Here is a 22,436-nt window from a genome sequence, read left to right as displayed (position 1 = left end):
CAACTTGATTTAACCCAGTAATTTCCTAAACACATTTAACTATGCAAACCTCCCTCCCCCAACCATTTTTCACAGAATTATGAGTATTCCATGAAACACAAGTGTGGAAAAATTGGATTAGTATATAACCTGATACCATCACAAGATGTTTGTAAATCTCTCTTAGGGTCATTTACTTCTACTGATGCTTGGTCACATCTCAGATCTTTGATGCAGTACAGAAAAAATAGGCATCTGCTTATGATCCTCAGATCAGTAATTATTAAATTATGAGAAAATAGAAATAAAATGACCGTTTATACATTCATTCAACAAAGATATATATATATTTCACATTGATGCCAAATATTGAGCCAGGTGCTGGTGCTACACAGATGAATAAAACCTGTTTTGTTCCTTCAGGAACCTACAGTCTTCTGGGAGAATAGGAGATAGACACATGAATAATGGGAGAAAGACATGTAAATAAGTTATTAGAACACAGCATGGTATTGTGAAGGCCAGCATGACCTATAAGTATGTCTAATAGCTAGATTCTACAAAACTAGAAGATAACTATAATTTAGAAAGTAGGATGCTTTTAAAATACATTCTTAGCAAATCAGAATAAATAGAGTCTAATATTTTCTCATATAAGAACTCAGTAAATGTTAATAATAAAAGTAAAGTAAAAATGACTGCAAAGCAAGTTTCAAAATAAGCTTCTGTATTTTTAAAGGCTAGTGAATCACAATATTTCTATGTCAGTATTTACCTAGCAATAAAATTAAAGTTATTTTAAGCATTCCAGCAAGGGAAATAAGAAAATATTGAGCTAATTTTTAATAAATTATTAATCTAGTTTCTTTTTACAAAGTTGCTTACATATGTGGCAGAAAGGGGGAAATTAAAGCCCAACTTTTCTAGCCAGCAGCGTGGTGAAAGAAAGAAATTACCATGCCAGATAACGAAATTACTTCAAAAAATGGAAAAAAATAAAATTGAAAGATAATACAAATCTTTCCACGAACTTTTTGAAGTACCCTCATGCATTTTGTTTGCAATAGGTTGTTTATAATTCAAATAAAAGATTTATTTTAGGCCAGCAGGTTAGCTCAGTTGGTTAGACCAGTGCTCATAACACCAAGGTCCAGGGTTTGATCCCTGTACTGGCCAGCCTAAAAAAAAAAAAAAAAAAGATTTATTTTTTAGAAAAAGAATTCCAGCAAAATGTCTTCTTGTGAAAGTAATCAGTGATTAATGGGTGTATCATTTTACTTACATTTTTAACTCTCTTAATTCTGTTTTTAATTTTTATTGTAATGTTCATTTAAAAGTTGAATCTCATACCCTTTTAAAATTCTTATTTTGATAAAAATGTTAAGTGCAGTAAAAATACAAATTAAATAGCAACATGCTTCACTTATTTCTACAAATATTTAATTTTATTTAAACCAAAACCTTGAGACCCTTAATAATACACAAATTTTTGAAGTAGAGTTAGAAAAAAGATGCTTAAAAACTACAAGATTTTCCACTGGTAAAATGTTTGCAAATATCTTCTCTAAGCTGATAACAGCTCGAAGAATTTTTTTAAACTTTAGATTTTTAAATAATTTCAAATTTGCAGAAAATTTACAAGAATATTACAAAGAACGCCTGAACCCTTCCCTCAGATTCACAGATTGTTAACATTTTGTCATGTGTATTTTTATCCTGTTACACGTGCGCACACACATACATATGTACTCAAAATTTTTTTGTCCGAATATTTAAGTTGCAAACCTACCTTCTTACCACTAAGTCTTTTAGTGTGTATTTCTTAAGAAGAAGAATAGTATTTTATTTAACCATAGTACAAATATTAAAATCAGGACATTTAACATTGATATAATTACTGTTATCTAAAATATAGTCCATATTCAAATTTTCTCAGCAATGTCCTTTATTGCAATTTTTCCATTGATCCAGGATTCAATGCAAGATCATACATTGCATAATAGTTTTTAAAGTTTCCTTTAATCTGGAACAGTTTTTAAATTTTTCATTGTCTTCTCCGATAGTGATATTTTTTAAAAGTACAGGCCTTTTTTTGTACAGTGTTCTTCAGTTGGGTTTGTCTGATGTTTTGTCATTATTTGTGTTGTGCATTTTTTGGCAAGAAAAAGTATTATAGAAGAATGTTGTGTCCTTCTCAGTGCGTTACATCAGGATATATTTTGTCCTATTGATGGACTTCAATCACTTGATTACGGCGATGTTCACCAGGTTTATCTACTATAAAATTAATCATTTTCTCCTTGTAATTAATAAAGATTTTTCATGGAGGTACTTTAAGACTGTTTCACCCAGTAGCTTTATCATAGATACATTGATGATATTACGAGAATGATTGCACAGTGATTTTCTAACTCTGTCATTCCTCTCTTAGTTGGCCTTCTTCTAGTTGGCCTTTTTAAAATTCATCAGTTCGTAGTGATTCAGGGTTTTTCCTTCCCTTTTTCCATATTTCTATCTCATCTCAAACATATCTCTGTGTCCTAAGAACAGCCATAAATTTGCACATTTCCTTGACCTTATAACATACACAAAATAGTTTCAGAATTCCTGCATGCATAGCACTGCTAAAAACAAACCTGCTAAGCATTTGCTTGCAGTATTTTTTGTCTTTAGATTGAATATTCAAAATTTATTAGAATTAGTTCTTTGTTTGAAGAATTAGTTATTCGTTTGAAATATGCAGGTTCTCTTGTTTCTGTCTGGATTCTATTCTTTCTCTCATTGTGTTTTACTTCACTTTATTTTTTTATTATATAGAACATTAATATGGTTCTAAAAGTCAAAATTATACCAAAAAAAGTATATTCAGAGAAGTGTTACTCCCTCCCCCATTCCTTCTACCTACTCCCTGTAGGTAACCAAATTCATTAGTTTCTTGTTTACCTTTCCTAAGTTTATTTTTATAAAATGAAGCAATTTTATTTTTTCTTATTTCTCTTCTTATACAAAAGATGACATATATACTCTTGCGCACTTTACTTTTTTCATTTAAGAATATTTTCAGAAATCATTCCCTCTTAATCAACAGAGAATTTTAAATGTAAGAATTCTCTCAACAGGAAAATACAGTTCTGTGTTCTGGGTTAAAAAAAATTTTTATCAGAAAACAAGCAGTTAGTGTCATGTCAATAACGCCCATTTATAAAAAAAAAAAAAAACTACACATTAATATTTTATGTGAATTTCCATATTCTTAATGTTTTACAAGGAAAATATACAATTCACTGCCATTGGCTTGTTTTCCTCTTGTCAATCTGCTGCTGCTGCTGCTGCTGCTATTGCTTTGAAAATGTAATAATGGTGATTATCCTTCTGTAAGGTTTATTTTCATTGAACTTTTTATTTTTAGATAATTATAGATTCACCTGCTGTTGTGAGAGTTAAACAGAGAGATCATGGGAACCCTTTACCTAGTTTCCTGATGTGATAGTATATTCCAAAACTGTAGTACAATATAACGACCAAGAAATTGACATTGACATAATCTACTGATCTTATTCAGATTTCCTCAGTTCTTGCCTTAGGTTAAATGTCCCCCCAAAACTTAAATCCCCACGGTAACTGTTGAGGGTGGGAAATCCTATTATAGTAATTAAAAGGTGGGGCCTTGAAGAGGTGATTAGATTGTAGGACGTTGCTGTAGTGCAAGGGTTAATATTGGTGGTTGGGGTGTGGTTCTGGGGCCTTTAAAAGGAGAGCACATGAGAGTTTAGTGTCTCTCTGCTCTGCCATTTTTCTACCATGTGCGACCCCCTGGGTCACTGTTGCCACCACCAGTTGTGTTCCCTAGACTTTGGACTTCCCAGCTGCTGAAACTGTAAGCAGTAAATTTAATTTTCTTATAAGTTACCCAGTTTAAGGTATTTTGTTATAAGCAACAGAAATGGACTAATACAGTTTTACATGTACTCATTTGTGTGTGTATGTATTTAGTTCTATGCAATTTTATCACATGTAGATTCTTGTATCTACCACCACAGTCAAGAAACAAAACAATTGCATCACCAGAAGAATCCATCCTTCCTATTATATGGAACTTATTTTTTAATCACTGGTTTATTCTCTTGTAGGCAGAAGAGTAACTTTTTTAGGTGTGCCTTTTTATTTCTATACTAATCCAAATAAAATCTTTTTAATAGTAGTGAGTTATGCCAGAACTGGTTTTTTATTTTTGTCTTTTTTTAATGTATACAATTTACTTGGGCAACTACTGGTCAGTATTCTGAGTTTGTCTTTATTGTATTTTAAGTATTCAATCATGCAAAAGAATGTTGACTTATGAATTGATTTCTGCTCAAATGATGGTTTCTAGGGGTTAGTTGAAAATGTTTGTCAAAAAGTTTGAAGATATAGTTATGTCTGCATTCTATAGGTGAGCAAAGGCTAACAGGGAAATGAATATTTAAAAGTTTTGACATGGAAGACTGAAAGCTTTCCTCCAAAGATCAGGAACAAGACAAGGACACCCACTTTTACCACTGGTACTCAACCATGTACTGCAAATTCTAGCCAGAGCAATTAGACAAGAAAAGAAAATAAAAGGCATTTCAATTGGGAAGGAAGAAATAAAATCCTTTCTATTTGCAGATGACCTGATCCCATATACAGAAAATCGCAAAGAATGCACAAGAAGCTACTAGAGCTAATAAACAAATTCAGCAAAGTGTCAGGGTACAAGATCAGCACACAAAAATGAGTGTTTCTGAACACCCAGAATGAATAATTTGAAAAGGAAATTAAGAAAACAATCCCATTTATGTAGCATCAAATAGGATAAAATACCTAGGAACAAATTTAACAAAAGAGGTGAAAAACTTGTACACTAGAAACTACAAAGCATTGCTAAAAGAAATTAAAGAAGACCAAAGTAAATGGAAAGACATGTGTTCATGGGCAAAAAAGTTTAATATTGTTAAGATGTTAATACTACCACCCAAAGCAACCTGCAGATTCAGTGCAATCCCTGTCATTTTTTTTGCAGAATGATTAAACAGCATTTTTTTTCAGAAATAGAAAAGCATACCCCCAAATTCATATGGAACTGCAAGAGACCCCAGATAGTTAAAACAGTCTTGAAAAAGAACAAAGTTGGACTCACATGTCCTGATGTCAAAACTTACTACAACGCTATAGTAATCAAAACAGTATGATACTGGCATAAGAATAGACATATAGACCAGTGGAATAGAACTGAGTCCAAAAATATACCCATATATCTATTGCCAATTAATTTTTGACAAGCATGCCAAGTCCATTTAATGGGCAAAGACCAGTCTCTCTGCTATGGTTTGAATGTCCCTGCCAAAATTCACATTGAACCTTAACCAACAGAGCGCATTCCCAGTGCAGCAATGTTGGGAGGTGGAGCTTTTGTGAGGTGGGGCCTACTGGGAAATATTTGGATCTTGAGGGCTCCACCCTTGTGGCAGCTTGGTGCCATTCTTGTGGTAGTGAGTTCTCGGTCTCACAAGACTGGATTAATTCCTACAGGGAATGGGTTAGTTCCTGCAAGAACAGGTTGCTATAAAGAGAGGATGCCCCTTGTGTTTTGCCTTTCACACATATCCACTTTCCCTTTGGCCTTCGGCCATGTTATTTATGATAGAGCACATGGCCCTCACCAGAAGCCAAGTAGGTGCCAGTGCCATACTCTTGGGACTTTCCAGCCATCAGACCCATGAGATAAAATTTTTTTTCTTTATAAATTAGTTCAAGGAGGACAAAGATTACAGATTTCTCAAGTTGTGCTACAATAGTCTTTGGCAGTAATATAGGATTTGATCAGTTCTTGTAAGGATACCATAAAACTGGCATGAGTTACTAGATATCTGGATGCAGTGCCCCTGTCAACACCTGGATGATTCAGGGAGTCATCGTAAGATGAAGGATTTGATCCTATTTAGTCTAGCCAGAGGCAAATCTGTTTAAGAAAGGAATAATATTCTGTAAGATATGAATGGCACCCACTTGAAAGAGAGCAACAATTACTTTGAAATTTTGTACTATAATGTACTTAAGAAGTATATTCTATAGGCAGCTTAAAAGAAATGAAAGACTGTTGGTTTTAAGAGATAAATAAATGAGTGAAGGAACATCAAGATAACATTTGAAAAGAAAAAAAAAAAATGATGTTAAAGACCAAGGGATTGTAAGCAACTATAATGCTATTTCAGGGCACCAAAGTAGAATTTGAACCATACATTGAAAATACAGAAAAAGTTTCTTAGCAATGAAAACCTAGTTTCCAGCACAAGTGGAATTGAACATGTATATGAGCATTCCCATTTTGTCTAGGACGAAGGAAGTGGCAGCCATATTTCCCCTAAAATCTGCTCAGCAAACAGTTTATCTCTAAACATGATGCAGGCTTCTCCAGTGAATCAGAAGGTATGGAAAAGGAGAACACACTTTCTGAATTTCCCAGGATTTAATAGTTGAATGACAATTGTAAAACCATTCCTGGGAATTTGGTTGCCATCAAGATGGAAGTAGGAGTTGATTTCATCTAGGAAGAAGAAAAAGGAGGAGGAGAGAAAAGGAAATTAAAAATGAGGGTTGGCCAGTTAGGTCAGCTGGTTAGAGCATGGTGTTATAACATAAATAAATAAATTAAATAATTTTTTAAAATAAAAATGAGCACAATAGAGTGTCTACTAGTCTACTTGATCCTGCTGTGGAGACCAACTATCCCAAAAAACAGCTTATGGATGGCAAGGATGTCTTAAAAACACCTTCCCAGATAATTGATACTTGGTCCTTACAACTCTGTCGATTAGTTAAGTCTCTCAATGACTTTCTTATTTTGGGAGAGTTGCTGGTAGGTCCTTTTGCGGATGCTACATTGAACAGTTCCTGGGGGAACCATTCACCTCTTCCTCTATGTGGACAGAACCTCTTGGAGTCAATCAAGATTGGCAGTCTTGTAGTACCCAACCCTTCCCACACAATTCCCTGAAGGTTAACAGGGATTACCATCAGATCTTTAAGATATGGTAAGACAGTGTGGAAAGGCTCTGCCACTCCAGACCTCCCAGGAAAGGAATGTGAAATGCAGGGTAAAGAGCCCGTAGGATTCCTTCTCGTAGCAAAATAGCTTACTTGCCTCTGCTTTGCACACACCTAGGGCACTTTAGCAGGCTTCGGCATGATGTAAGAAAAAGTGGAGGTCCCCAGCCTAGGTGGAAGTCTATTAAGTCCTCTTGCTCCTTCAGGCTTTTGGAGCCCAATGAGAGGGACAGGAATTCCTTTATGATACCATGTTTCAAACCAAAGTTCAACTGTTAAGTAATTGGGACCTCAGACAGATGACTTTTAATTGAAAGTACGTAATAATGAAGGAAAATGTTTAAAGGGAAAAAAGTCACCCATAATTCCACTGTCCTCTCATAATTTTTAGCTTTTGCATAATGGCAAGTCAACATTCCTTGTTTGCATACTTAAATATATTTTTTACTTGAAATATACCACACATACCTATTGCGCATGAAAATTTTAACATTATGTCATATTTGTCTTATTTTTAATAGCACAAAAATCTTAATGGATAACACTAATGTGATCTTGAAAAGCATTTAAATAGAATTTCTGGTTTCTCTCATTAAATCTATAGTATATATTTGTGCTGTCTGAAACAGTAGTCACTAGCCACACATGGCTAATGAGCACTTGAAATGTGGCTAGTCAGAAATTAGATGTGCTGTGAGTATAAAGTACACACTCGATTTGAAAAAAAGTATATTATGTCTCAGTTTTTATATAGATAACATGTTGAAGTGAGAACACTTGATAGATTGGGTTAAAGAAAATATATTATTAAAATTAAGTTCACCTGTTTCTTTTTATTGCTTTTAATGTGTCTACTAGAAAATTTTAAATTACATATGTGGCTTGCACTATATTTCTATTAGACTGTGGTGATATAGGTTATCATACACAGCTTAAAATTGGGATCTTAAAATTGGAAGAGAAACTAATATTGCAACAATAAGTTAATAGTTAAATAATCTTTGGTATGTTTTCTAGATAGAATATTATGCAGCCTTTGAAATTACAGATATATGGACTATGTGGCCAAAAACTTACATGTGATGTTATATGAAGTAAAGAAATCAAGATATAAAGTTACAAAAAATGTTTTTGAAAAACACAAAAACCTAGGAGAATTTTTCCAAAAACTAACTGGAGGTATATTTGGAAGATAGGATTACAAGCAAAGTTTTTTTTTTTTTTTTTCCTTTTCTTTAATTTCAAATTTAAAAGATTGCCTTTGTATCTTTTTCACTCTGAAAAAAATTAAAGCCATAGACTTTTTTAATTGAAAAAAAAAAAGTTACTGGGTAACACTGATTCAGACTTTGAGCAAGGTAAATAAGGCAACAGTGGTGTATTAGCGTTCTCAAGGTGGTATTGTAACGAAAGGAAAAAGCCAACTATGTTTTCTTTCCCACTGCTCAGTAGGAATGCTCAGTGACATTTTGAAAGAGGAGAATTGATAATATACATTGTGTTTGTAAAGGAATGAAAGATTGAAGAAGGAGCATTTACATTTTATACCACTTTGGAAAATGTAAAGAAAGGATTAGAAAACTGATTCTAAGTTCCTTAAAAAGAATTAACACTCTGAAAATGACTCTGAAATGCAGTGTTTAAATACTTACTCTTTTTTTTTTAATTACTGATTTAAATTTTTTAAATTAATATTTTTATAAATTTATTTATTTATTTAATTTTTTTAAAATTTTATTTTGTCAATATACAATGTGGTTGATTATTGTGGCCCATTACCAAAACCCCCCTTCCTCCTCCCTCTCCCCTCTCCCACCCAACAATGTCCTTTCTGTTTGCTTGTCGTATCAACTTCAAGGAATTGTAGTTGTTATGTCTTCTACCCCCCCGTTTTGTGTGTGTGTGTGTGTGTGTGTGTGTGTGTGTGTGTGTGTGTGTGTGTGTGTGTGTGTGAATTTATTTATTTATTTTTAGCTCCCACCAATAAGTGAGAACATGTGGTATTTCTCTTTCTGTGCCTCACTCGTTTCACTTAATATAATTCTCTCAAGGTCCATCCATGTTGTTGCAAATGGCAGTATTTCATTCGTATTTATAGCTGAGTAGTATTCCATTGTGTAGATATACCACATTTTCCATATCCACTCATCCGATGATGGACATTTGGGCTGGTTCCAACTCTTGGCTATTGTAAAGAGTGCTGCGATGATCATTGGGGAACAGGTATACCTTCGACTTGATGATTTCCATTCCTCTGGGTATACTCTTGTTAAGTATTATTTTTTTCTTCATTCCTAGATTCATGATGTTGCTATCTAAAGTTGAGAAATCATCAGAAGAAATTATGGAGATAATGCAAAATTTAAGAAGTATACAGGTTTGCTTTTTTTTTTTTTGTATATAATTTTTCATACTTCTAGTACCCCATTTGAAAAGGAAAGAAGCCCAGATTGAAGAATACAATCCAGGAAAAAGTTTGTAGGGGATATGTTTCATTTACTTTTCATGGGAATTTCTTTTCTCATATGAACATTATTTAACCATAATATTTTAGTAATATCTGGCTTTTTCACATTTAAAAGTAAATTTGTAGATTATGTTTAGTATTTTTAGTTAATAAATTGTTTCTATTCTGGCATTTTAGGGCTTGCAAAAATAGTTGACCTACCAGAAAAAGTTAAATTTTCTAACATAGAGTTTAAGTTTTGCAAATGAAGGAAACAATGTACTAGACTTGTCAGTAATCCTAAGAACTTACTTAACTCATTTTAAGATGGCTTTCTTTTAGGCTTTGGAGTGCAGGAGAGAGCTTGAAAATCTCATTGGTATCTCCCTTGCACCACGTTTCTTAAAAAGAGAAATGCAGAAAACCAAAGAACTAAGTAAGAATTTGTGAATTTTCAATGGTAGTAATTTTAAAGATAAACCTATTAATTTTTTCTAAATTTAAATTCAATGGACTTCTTTATAGATACTACTACTGGATGTGTGACAGAAATACCGTTGCATTCTTTAAAAAAGAAGCCATGTAAATAATGTTATTTGGGGGGATTTCACTTGATGTGAAGGAAAAGGATGTACCTGGAAACTGGTAGTAAGCTTTTTTATGTAATGCTTATTCTTAAAATAAGATATAATAAGGTCTTGCATTTTATACTTGATACCTATAAGTATGTATTACTTTGAATTATTTTTTCTTATGAAGTTGTTTCTTCCAAGTAATGAGAAATTATTCGTATTCCAGGTGAATTCTTAACATGGAATTTCTTTTTCTTTTAGTAACTAAAGTAACAAAACAAAAATTGTTTGAAAAGAAGAGTTCAGAACTTCCTCACAAAGGTAAAGAGTTGTGTTTTAGTTTATTACGTAAAGAGATGCTTTCATCTCATTTTACCAATTAAAACCAATCATCATTAGTCCTTATTAGTATACTCTTTTAAAAGACCATGAATCTCATTTGAAAAACCTCAGATTACATTTAGCAGACCGGATCTCATGAGATCAGCTTTCCTGATGATTGAACTTTTTGAATGTTTTTTGAAATACAGTTTTCAGTTTAAAATTTAAATTGTCTTTTTATTAAAAATTTTTTTTGAGAATACAGACAAATAGGGACAACAGTGCATTAATATATCATAGTTATTAATTAATAGTTATCATAATATCATAACTGTATAATGGTGCATTAGAAGGGTACACTAAGCTTTAGAAGTTACTTTGTAACCAGTGTTCTGGAAACTTTCAAATCATTAATGACCTTTGATCTACTATGAACTCTTTTGCCTCTGAGAATTTCACAGTATGGGAAACTTAATTAGCAGTTTTTAAGTTGCCATAGGAAATACACAGCCACACCTCAATAAACAAAATAATCATGGACTGTGAAATATTAAAACCTTTAGACCAACTTAAGAGTGATCATTTTAATATTTCTGACTTGTATGCCATTTAGCAATCTCTACAAGTGGGGTTAGACCTTGAAATGGGTAACCATATTTTAGTCTACCATTTTTAAGTATCAATAATTACCATTTTCCCAATGCTAGAATCTCAGGTCTTCACAGCAGTGCTGCAAGATAGCTATTTTCGATGTCCTAATAGACAGTGAAAAAAGGCACAAAAAAATGTTAAGTAACATGCCCAAAGATACTGCTACTTAAGTGACAGAGCCCAGACTAATCTGACGTCAAAAACTCTGTTGTCTCTTTCTAAAGCAGATGAAATCATCAAGTTATCTAGGTTTCAGATTCAAGCATGACATAACTGAAACTGCTTCAACCAATCTAGTTTGTTTAGACTGTGTTTAGGGTCTTTAATAAGCCAGCAGAAAGTTTGCAGTGCAAAGTGCTGGGATTCCAAGTTGGTCAGATCCAAAGGCCAGCTGGGTCCTGGCAGGGCAGCAGCCATGGCAAGACTCCAGAGTTTATGTGGGAAGGGAGCTGAGAAGGCTTCCTGAGTCTCAGTTGAACAGATAACTTTGACTATGATCCTAAGAATGATAGAACATGAAAGGTAGCTCTTTCTTGGAAAAGGCTTGGGATCTCTTCTCTCCTACTTGAGCTGTGTAACTTGATTCAAATGTGTGTCTGGGTTTCAGTGGTTTCAGTCTCTCCTAACTTAAGTTTCAAAAGCTCATAATGGGAAATTGAAATGTTTATTTTCCCAAATGGAACAAATCTTTCTTCTATATATTCTAACCAAATAGTGTGATTTTTAAAAAATCTTTAATTTTCTAGAACTAATTAGAATTAGGTTTCACATAGCTGGCTTTTGCCAACAGTTTTGAGAAATGAGGAAGGGAAAAATTCTAGAACAAATAAGTCACTGCTAATAATTAATGTAAAAAATTTTTTTCAAAAGTATTAATACTTCATTAAAATCTTTTTCCTTCCAGGAGATACTTTTGTCATCCTTTTTCAGTTATCCAGTATACATCAATTCTTTGTGTGTTTATGCATGATGAGCCTTTAAACTATTTTCTATTATTTTAGTCATTAAGACTGACTTGCCCATTACCAGGCTTTCCCAAAGGACTGAGTTTTGTTCATGCCACTAAATCATGTTTTAAAATTTCTAATAAGTATTGATTATTTGTTGCGGTTTAAACAAAAACTGAGTTATTATATATTAATATGTACTATATTGTACATATATGCATTAGTCATCTTCCATTTCTATTTCTTTGCAAGAGCTACATTAGCTCTTTAAATTTCCAAGTTATTCAAAGCTTTATTAGCTTTTCAGCTAATTTTGAAAAATTAGTGCTGCCTGAAAAGTAGATTAAAGCTTATTTTCTTTGTAATTTGAGTTTCAGCTATATAGTTGTACTGAGTGCTTTTCCCATCTCTTTCTCTGGTTCCTAATGTGCATAATTTTAGTCTTGGGTGTTTTTTTTATTTTTTGGTTTTTTGGTTAAAGATAATGTACAGTGGATATGCTAATTATCCTGATTCAGTCATGGCACATTGTACACATGCACCCAGATATCACATTGTTTCCCATGAATATATACAATTATTATGTCAATTAAGAAAAAAATAAATTTAATAAAATGGAAAAAAAAGATGATGTACACACATACACGTAATTTTTTTTTTTTACTATGCTAGCAGCTTTCACCCCTTTCTGTTCATACACTCATTTTAAGAGGACTTTGCTGATTTTTTTTGATATCTCAAACTAATTTGCTTTATGTGTTCCTATTTCAAGATCTGGCCTTCAGCTTCTTATAGAAATTTCTTTACTTTTTACTTCTATGCTATTACCCAGAATTGTTTAAATTTAAAAATTTGGGGGGAATCTTCATAATATTAGAAACTATATAAAATAAAAACCAGCTGTATAGTATGTATACAATTTGTTTCATTTAGGCAGTTATAAAAATGAGAAGAAGCTAATTACTTGTTTTATTATCAAAAGAATGCCCTTATTCTTATAAAATTTTCCTGGGATAGTTAAACAATAACAGGAGAATTCCAACATTTATGCTGTCATTTCCCCTTCACATTGGACTTTTAGTTCTATTTATATTTTCGTAGCACTCTAGTGTTTTAAATAGACATCTGACAAACATTCTTAAGGCTTTATATTACTTATTCGAGAGAAATTGAAAATATACACAATAACATCAAGAAGTACGCTGAAATTTTCATTGTTTTCAGAACTGGGACTTGTAAATCAGGGAATGCCTTGATAGAGTGTATAAGTAAAAGAGGATCTCCGTGCTAAATACAAATTTCTTAAACAGAGGAAGTCTTCTTTCCTCAGTTGCTTAGCAAGTGAGCCTAATTTCACTTTTTTTTAATATTACTGGCTTTATGACTATTAGAAGAATAATGAAATGAAAGGTTCTTTTTCTGTTAGATTTAGATGTGAATTTTCATAATTATTTTAAATTTGTCATGCTGAAAATTTAAAACATATGACCATTCAATGGGTTGATACAAATGGAATGTCACATTACCATCACATGGTGGTAAGGCATGAAATTTATTTATTTTACATAATCAACCTCTACTTAAAAGAACTTGATACAGATATTCCTTAGTCAATAGACGGCATTATATAGTACCTTGTATTTTCATTTTCTCTGTAGATATTAAAAAATACCATCATTGTTTGTCTGTGACTAGTACTTCCAGTAAACAAAATGTTTTTGAAAAGAATATAAGCAAACTGGAGAGCAGTTGCCAAGATATGAAATCTAGACATTTAGCTTCAGTCCAAAACATATTTTATCTGCTTTGAGAATAATTGTGTAGGTTGCAGTATGCATATTTTAAATGAAATGTAACCATCTGAACTCTGCATTGTTCAAGAAAGTTGATTGCTTCAGCTATTTGTAATAGAAAATATTTCAGAATTTCTAGCTCTGGTTTTTTTTTTTTTTTTTTTTTTTAATCATAAACTATAGTATTCCTGTTTTCTTTAGTTAACTTACTATGTTCTTACATTGTAAAATACATCTTGATTATAGGATTTTAAAGTTACTAAATCCTTAGACTACAGGACAAATTTTAAACTCCTTCAGTTCTAAAACTATAAAATAGTCTGAGATTGCCTTTTCATTCTAACCACCCACTGAGGTACTTTTTAAACATAAAAATATGTTGTTCTTTTCTCCCACTCAGTCTTGAAAAAGTATTCATCATATCAGCTAAATAATTTTACTCCCAGAAGATTACTACCCTTTTAGTTTTTTTCTATTACATCTTAACATTTAACAATATCTTTTTTCAAACAGATACTTCAATTTTAAAAGCACTGAGGTTTGAAGTTTAGGCATGATGAGTTTCAGGAGAAACAACAAAAATTCTCTCTTCTGCTTTAACATTCTGGGTTTATCTGGAGATAAAAAATGGAGCTATTAATTTTGGTAGCACAAATATATATTAATGTACAACTGTAGTCCTCAGCTCTTTATAAGGATTCAGCTGTCATGTATGCTGTACGTGGGTCATACCTTTCCTATTAATAATGTTAATGCTCTTACTTTACACTGTTCATCACTGTTTTGAGGATACATTTCGACTGCTGAAAATGCTTACTTGAGATTTGTCTAGAATTTAAAGAAAAACAAACTGGTTTATTACTTTTCAAAGACTTTTTAATAATTTCTTCCATGATTTAAGTTTTTTTATACTGTACTAGAAGTATGGTAATTTTTCTTTTAAATAAAATCAGTTAAAAAATTTAAAACTATAGATTTGGACTCACCTAATAGCAATTATATGTTTAAGAGGTGTAAATAACTTGCCATCAGACATTACAAATATCCAGGTGCTCTGTATGTGCTGATGACAACAAAATTGAAAAGAAAGACTGTAATAATTCTGACTGGTTTTCTCTGCAGAAGATATTGATTATTTGTGTGTGGTGAGAGATTTGGAAAATTCAATTAAAGGAGTTGTGCAAAGGTTTCATAAATTTTCCTTCTACAGCGTGTACACAGACATTGTTGCGTATTAAATCAATGCAGCACTTCACAATATATTTTCTTTGAAACATAAAAATAAATAACATTTAAACAGTTCTGCTTACTACAGAAACAAATTTTATTTTCTGTGAAGCATTTAGTCATGTGCTATCACTGACTCATACACATTTGCCAGCTGTAACAAATTTTATAGACATCTTCCCCAGAGACATATCTCACATACTATGAATTTTTAAGTGAGCAAATGGTGAAGAAAGGATGTCAGCAATATAAAAATTGATCAGTTAAAAGATAAAAGAATAAGTAAAGAGATTTGTATGGTAGTCTTAATAGGTTTTATTAAATAAAAATACTATAAAAAGACAGTAATGAATAGACTGAAGACTAACTGTTCTTGAGGTGGAAAAAAATTATTCTGGCACATTTAATAGAAATTGGTTTTACATCACCTGACAGGTAAACATTTTTTTCCCTTTTAATTCTTAGTCAAAGAAGCCCAACAAGAAAGAGTTAGATAAATTCTTTAAGTGGTTTACATATTTTAAACAAATGTATAATAATAAAGCAGATATTGTGTAATAAGTAAATATTAGGTGATTTTTTCCTCCAGCTCAGCCCTCAGATAGGAAAAGGGTGATCATTTTCATTTACACTATTCACATCATATGCTTCAGCCCTCTGGAATCTCTCTCTTTTAGGACTCCAGGCTTCTCCACTGCTTCTCCTTTTACTTAGATTGCTTTTTCTCCCTTCTCTGTCTAGCAAACTCCTGCTCATCCTTTAAGGTCAGCCTCAAATGTCACATTCTCTCTGAAGCTCTCCTCAGCTCTCTGAGGTAAAGCTAAATTGCTTTGTCTTCTAGGCTCCCACAGTGCTTTTCTGAGTATTTATAATTGTATCCTGTTGTAGTGCATTTTAATTGTCTGGTTCTAGGGCTCTTTCTGGGCTCCTTTTTGGCAAATGAAGTCTTTTTTCTATATTGTAGCCCTAGAGCCTAGTACAGAACCTGGATTGAAAGTCCACAGTGCAGTGTAATAAATGTGTGAATGAATGAAAAAAAATGGCCACTCTAAGAATTTTTTAAAGAATTATCGAAATATTTTCAAATACTTATAAGTTGCTATCTCCTCATTAATTTAATGTTTATTGAATGCTTACTATAAGCCAATCACTGCTCTAGCATTGGGGATACACTGACAAACAAGATGGGCATAGTCCTGCCGTCAGAATCTAGCAAGATGACAAGTAATTATAATAAACTATAAAGAGAATACTAACAATGCTGTAAGCATACATTATAATAATAAATTTCTTGGCAGTTGTCATAATAAACTTTTAAATGTAAATTCTGAAATAAAATCAGGCCTAACTGGTAGGGTGCTGAAACAAGAATTTACAGCTCCAAAGCTGCTATTTATAATGTAAAATAAAACTTTATGTTTAAGTTATTTTAATTTCATTTTGATTCAGCATTTATTCTGCATCATATATTGTGACAAGTTACGTTGAACCATTTTCTGAAAAAAATTTTTTTCTTTCATTTAGAATTATATCATCCTGACAGCTATGAATTACTTAAAGCCATTTTAAACTGAGGTATTGTTTCACCTTTCTAATTCAGTTTATCCTTGTTAAATAGCACTGTGTTTTGTTCAGGTGGAAACAGTTCATTTAACCTACTCATAAACAACTGGGGGACAGTCTGGCAAGATTAGTGAGTTAGAAGCTGATTGAAAAAGAACACTGTTGAGCTGACTAGGCCAGTTTTAAAAGTCATAGAGCACATTTTTTACATATAAGGAGGGCCCTTAATTGAGCACCCTTCATATAAGTAGCTAAATAAATATTGACAGGTGGGTTGTAGTTTCTATAGGACACATCTGACTGAACTACGTATAACAAGTCTGTTAAATTTGGAAATGTGCTAAATTGATTAATTATATATTAATTACTTATGCCTTTCAAAACAATTCCTATTGATTCAGCAAGTAAAAATATGTTTATAAATAGCTTATTATAACATATAAACTAGAAATGATATGAGTCATGATGTGATATTAGTGTTTAGTGTACCTGTAACTGAAAATTCACATTAGGAACTGGCGTTATCCCAGACTTAGTGGCATCAATATTAATCAAGATTCTTAGAAGCTAACCTGATGTTGCCTGCTATCTCTGAGAAAAAAATTAAAGCAAAATGAAATAATTATACTCTATTTCTGTGGCAATGGTAGCTCAGTGGTTAATATTAGCTTCCTAACCAACTAGCTGTGCTTAAAATATTTGCAAGGCATCTCATGTAGAAAATTGTGTCACTTTCATTGATTAAAATTGTTTATTCTGTTGTACACAGTAATAACTTGTAATGATAGCCAACGTTTATTAAGCACTTTCTATGTGCTAGACACTATATAGTGTTATAAGCACTTTTTACATATTCCATTTAATGTTCACAATAACTTATAAGGTAGATACAGTTATTATGTTCATTTTGTAGGTGAGGAAACTAAGGTACAAAGAGGTTAAGGACCTTGTCCCAGAATCTCCTAGAGACAAAGCCAGGATACTAAGCTGAGTCTGATGCTGAGCCTGTGCTCTTGACCACTACACAGTGGTAATTTGTGAATGTCAGGTTTCACTACTGGTCAAGGATTTTATGTCCCAGTAAAAATACAATATATATATACACACGCACATATATTCATTCATTATAGCATTGAACATTTTAAAATTTCTGACCCATGAAAATCCAACAGGGAACTATTATATTGATAATGATCAGATACATATTCACAGTTATGCATTTAACAAGTGAACGTACACATTTAGTGTATGATGGTCTCATTAAAAAACTTATGGGGAATGTAGAGTACTGAGAATAGCTTTCTGTTCATGGATTCTAGTAAAGGTCATCACATTTTAGGGGTGTTCTTTTGAGTCATTAATTTGAGTAGTACTTTCAAGAAGCTTAGAAGAATTAAAGTTGATACCAGTCAACTTGCCTTTTAGTGAGAAGCAGTAGAGAGAAGTCACAGTGACTTCACCGTTGAGGCATTTCCATGGGTTCTGCTTTTTTACTGTGATTTCTCCTCACTTTGAGCACTTTCTTCATGATCTCATCCATTCCCCTGACATTAGTTTTCACCTTAGTGTAAATGGTTTTAAAAGCTATTTGTGACCTCCCTCCTGAGCTATAAACCCACAATCTCAGCTCAAAGGCTCAAAATTCTCTCTTTTTGTCCCCATATCCAAACTGCTGCCAGATCATATTACTTCTGACAACATTTAATTCTTCCTTCTATGCCCACTGGACTAGTTTATTCCTTCATTACCTCTCATTCAGATTATCATTGTCCCCATTGTAATCTACCTGTCTGCCCTTTGGTCCCTTTCCCCTTCTGCTGTCCTGCTACTGGACAAAATCTGTTGTAGAAGATATCACTGTACCATATCCACAATAAAATCCAAATTTAGACTGACATTAAGGACTCTACCTGATCTGACCACAGCTTACCTTTCCAATTTCTCCATTGTGCCTCATTCACTCTAGGTTACTTGCCATTTCACAGACACATTCCCTAAAAAGTGCTTTTCTCACTTCTTTACCTTTGTTCTTGTCTCCTCTGCCTAGCATGCCTTTCCTCCCATTATTGTCAAAATTTTACCCATCTTTCAAAGCCTGCTTAGAACTCACTATATACTAGGCTTTCCCAGATCCCTCTCCTCCATATTCTCTTATTTCTCTTCTTTTGTGCATTTATCATAGCTGTCCTACTGGTATGAATAAGAAAGAGTATTAAACTCCCTGATTTTGTCCTATGCTCTAGAAACCTCTGACACACTCTAGAAACCTTCTGATACCACTGTGGCTAAATTCCCTGTCCACACAACATTTCTTGCCCTCACATTTCAGTGATTATTCCTTTTGACCAATAATTGTTCACTGGGGAGAACTGTCCAATACACATTCACTCCCAAATCTTTTAAAATGTGAAGGCTTTATGAAACAGTGTTAGAATAAGAAAGAGTAAGGGAGACAGCAACTCAGAGGCCACAGGCAGGGTGCTAAGACTATCAAAAGAGAGGTAGAAAAAAGCATAATTTTGGCTAACGTTAACAGGTGATACTGGGATACTTTAGCAACAATGTGGATAAATCACTTAGTTAACAAAAGTCTGAGGCTTAGTATGAACAAAGCACTGTGTATAATGACAACCTTTTGAAAACTTATAAGCTAAGGACACAAGACTTAGATATATGAAACAATAATATAAGCAGGGATTATGAGTCCATTGAGGATCAAAGTATCAACTTGATTAGTGGCAGAATGGATAATCTTCAACATGGCAGACCCTATGGTAGAAGCTTGGGGTAACTAATGTGGATTGTACCTTAAAGCAGTAATGGAACCTCTTCTCTCCCCCACTGAATCTAAATCTTGAACTCTATGCTCTCCTGAATCTCAGGAGAAAGCTGTATCATTGAAATAGACCCCCAAGTCCATGTGCCTCTAAAGTTCTGAGGACCACAGACCTGCCTTACATGCTTGATTTCAGTCAGAACAATAGAATGGGTTGTTCTCCTTACCGCATGAATTAGGAAGTACATTCCATTGATCAGGCTCAAAAGCTCAAAAGTCATTGGACTTGAGAGTAGACAGTGACAGGGAAACTACACAGTTGGGAAGAATGTTGTATAAAAATAGTGACTTAGTAAAATTACCAGTAATTTAAAATTACCTATTACTAGCAAAATATAGACCAACAAATGTTCTGGACTTTAACCAATCAAATTTGTCACACTTCCATGGGGTGTAGAGAGAGGAAGAGTTGACAGAAGTTCCTTCCTCTTTGGACTCAGGAGTATAAACATTACTCTGTACCGTTAAGTACCAAATGAAGAATAAGCAGTGTTGTAAGAATTCACAGCAGACGTAGATCATCTCAGGATGGGATGATTGGGTAATTGTTTAAGGATTCGTGATTTTTATCAGTTCTAGTTATTCCACTTTACATGTCTCTGACAGAGCCACCCAGACCCTAGTAATGGAAGCTGTGTACTTTACTAGGAAACTGGCATTTAAAAAGTGGGTGATTTGGGTGGGCTGTGTAAACATGCTAGGTAGAGAGAACAACATGAACAAAAAAGGCAGAGAAGCAGGATGATGAAAAGGTAGATTTGGGCCACATCACTGACAGTTATGGTAACCAGGCTAATATGTTTGAACTTTATTCATTAGGCAGAAGTGGGCCAGTGGAGATTATTAGGGAAGTAATAATCTGCAATATGTTTTAGAAAGAATATACTTGGTATGTGAAGGATGAATCCTGTCAAAATGCTGCTCATAAACTACATTACTATCTGAATTGCCTTCCATTTGTTTTCTGGGATGTTCATCTCAAGAACCAGCATGGCAATGTAGAGATAACATGCTGCCTCTCCCTGTTCTTGCTCCATGACATACATCACATTGATGAAAGTATTTCTTTTTGCTGGATCCTGGATTGGCCTCAGAATCTTTCTCAACACAATTCTCCTAGCAGCCATGATCAATTGATGAAAGTTCTTTGCAGAGCCTAGCATTGTAAAAAAAAGAAGATTTGGATTAAATATCCAATACCAGCTCTATTACCTACTTAGCCATGTAAATTAAACAAGGCATTTGGTTCCCCTAAGCCTTAATAATAAAATGAGACTCTTTACCTTGTGAAGAGTATACAAAATACCTTAAGTAGTATGAGGTACTTCAAAAAGTTCAAGGAAAAATAAAATTAAAAGAATGTATAAATCTTTCCATGAACTTTTTGAGGTACTCTTGTACTTCCCCCATACTATTTAATAAACAATTGTCTTTCTTTCCTCTATAGTGTGTTATCATTAATACTGATAACTGTATCAGTAACCTATAAGGATTTAAGTGAACCCTAGAGTTCTTAGAATCTTCTATAGGAATGCACACCAGACTCTGATATGAGAGTTGGCAAAATAAAAAGGTTGTCAAGTTGGCAACCCATCTAATTTTAAAACAAAGTAGAATATATTCATATGTAGATTCTTAGGAGTAGGGAAATACAGGGGCCCACCATTTACTACTTCACAGCTGCTGACATAAACAAGGAAGGGTGCTTCAGGAGTGAATGATCTACATGCCCTATGCGTCCCATCAGTTGCCAATAGCTGCTTTCTTCAAAGCCTTCTTCCCACACAAGGGTCCTAAAGCCAGAGGCAAGAGCCTCTACCACCACTAGGAGTCCCCAGAGGGACACAGTCTGAATAGGAATCTGTCATAGTAAATACTGTCTCTTCTTTTGGCAGCTGTTGGAGGAAACACCTGCTGAAAGGGCCTTAAGGCTTGTAGACAAAAGCATTTAAATTTGTTGTTCTCTGTAGATCATATTGGAGTTTTAAAATTCTCTCAGAAGTATCTCATGTAAATATCTTCACGTTAGGTGAAGAGTCTTATGTCAGAGTATACATTGACAATTACTGTAAAGGTGAACATGCTTAGAAGACTCAAAAATAAGCAAATGAGAGGTTACCAGTATCTAACTGAACTAGGTACGAAATTACATGGTAAATGGGTGTATATGAGATGCATGTTAACTTGGAAACTAATTCTTGATGATGTAATAATCATCTTTTATATCCCACAGGCATTTAGAAGAAATGCACTATGACCACCAACTTCTGCCATCTGCCTAGTCATATTTAAAGGAACAGAAGAAATGTTTGTAATTAATCCGCCCAGTAAATACCAGCTCATAGCACTAGGCAGGTGCACATCTAGATAAAATTTCTTGCAGCTAATTTAAACTTTCTACACACACCAGTAGATAATCTCAATGTAAATAATACATTTCTTCTTGACCCTTTAATGTAAGCCAACATGTAGAGGAGGATCTTGTCTTGTATTCTATGTCACATATATTTCTGAATGTATTTTAGCATTTGTGAATAGACTTAATAAAGCCCATATGAAAATGGCATCTTTGGCAGCGCTATATATTTTCCTGAAACTAAGATTCAATGTAGTGGTGAACAGAATTAGGCACCAGTTTCCCATTTAAAGCCCCAGCTGCATATTAATTTACTGATCTTTTTAAAATTTTTAAATTTATCTAGAAGTTTATTGTGTAGACACTATCTCAGAGATGGAGCTTATATATGTATGTATATTTTTTTGGCAGCTGGCCAGTAGGGGGATCTGAACCCTTGACCTTGATGTTACAACACCATGCTGTAATCAAGACTTTATTATACTCTAGTTTTTCCTATGCTTATAGAGAAAAAATATTGTTGAAGTTTTAAAATTTCACACCTGTTATAAAATATTGGAATGCATTTTTCAATACAGACATTTACATGTGAAGCTTTTTTGAACTAAACTACACAGACTGTACTGGATTTAAAGAAAAGAGCTTCACTATAGGGCAGTATGCGATCCCTTCTAAATTAT

General features: G+C 33.4%; 1 protein-coding gene across 3 annotated transcripts in view; it reads left to right on the top strand.

Moving 5' to 3' along the window:
- ITGB3BP (integrin subunit beta 3 binding protein) overlaps nt 1-22,056 on the top strand; it is a 66,644-nt gene extending 44,588 nt beyond the window's left edge. For 2 of the 3 annotated variants that reach the window (XM_063104066.1, XM_063104064.1), the window contains 6 exons: nt 9,343-9,421; nt 9,833-9,926; nt 10,324-10,383; nt 15,743-15,815; nt 16,526-16,576; nt 21,634-22,056. In XM_063104066.1, the coding sequence (XP_062960136.1) occupies nt 9,343-9,421; nt 9,833-9,926; nt 10,324-10,383; nt 15,743-15,815; nt 16,526-16,541 (322 nt within the window). In that variant the 3' untranslated portion in view covers nt 16,542-16,576; nt 21,634-22,056. The remainder of the gene's footprint in view (nt 1-9,342; nt 9,422-9,832; nt 9,927-10,323; nt 10,384-15,742; nt 15,816-16,525; nt 16,577-21,633) is intronic. The other variant, XM_063104065.1, reaches the window with a different exon arrangement.
- Nucleotides 22,057-22,436: the final 380 nt, after the last annotated feature.

Source organism: Cynocephalus volans, chromosome 8 (genome assembly GCF_027409185.1).
Source record: "Cynocephalus volans isolate mCynVol1 chromosome 8, mCynVol1.pri, whole genome shotgun sequence".
In the NCBI taxonomy this organism is placed as follows: Eukaryota; Metazoa; Chordata; class Mammalia; order Dermoptera; family Cynocephalidae; genus Cynocephalus; species Cynocephalus volans.
This window is presented reverse-complemented; position numbering and strand designations above follow the sequence as displayed.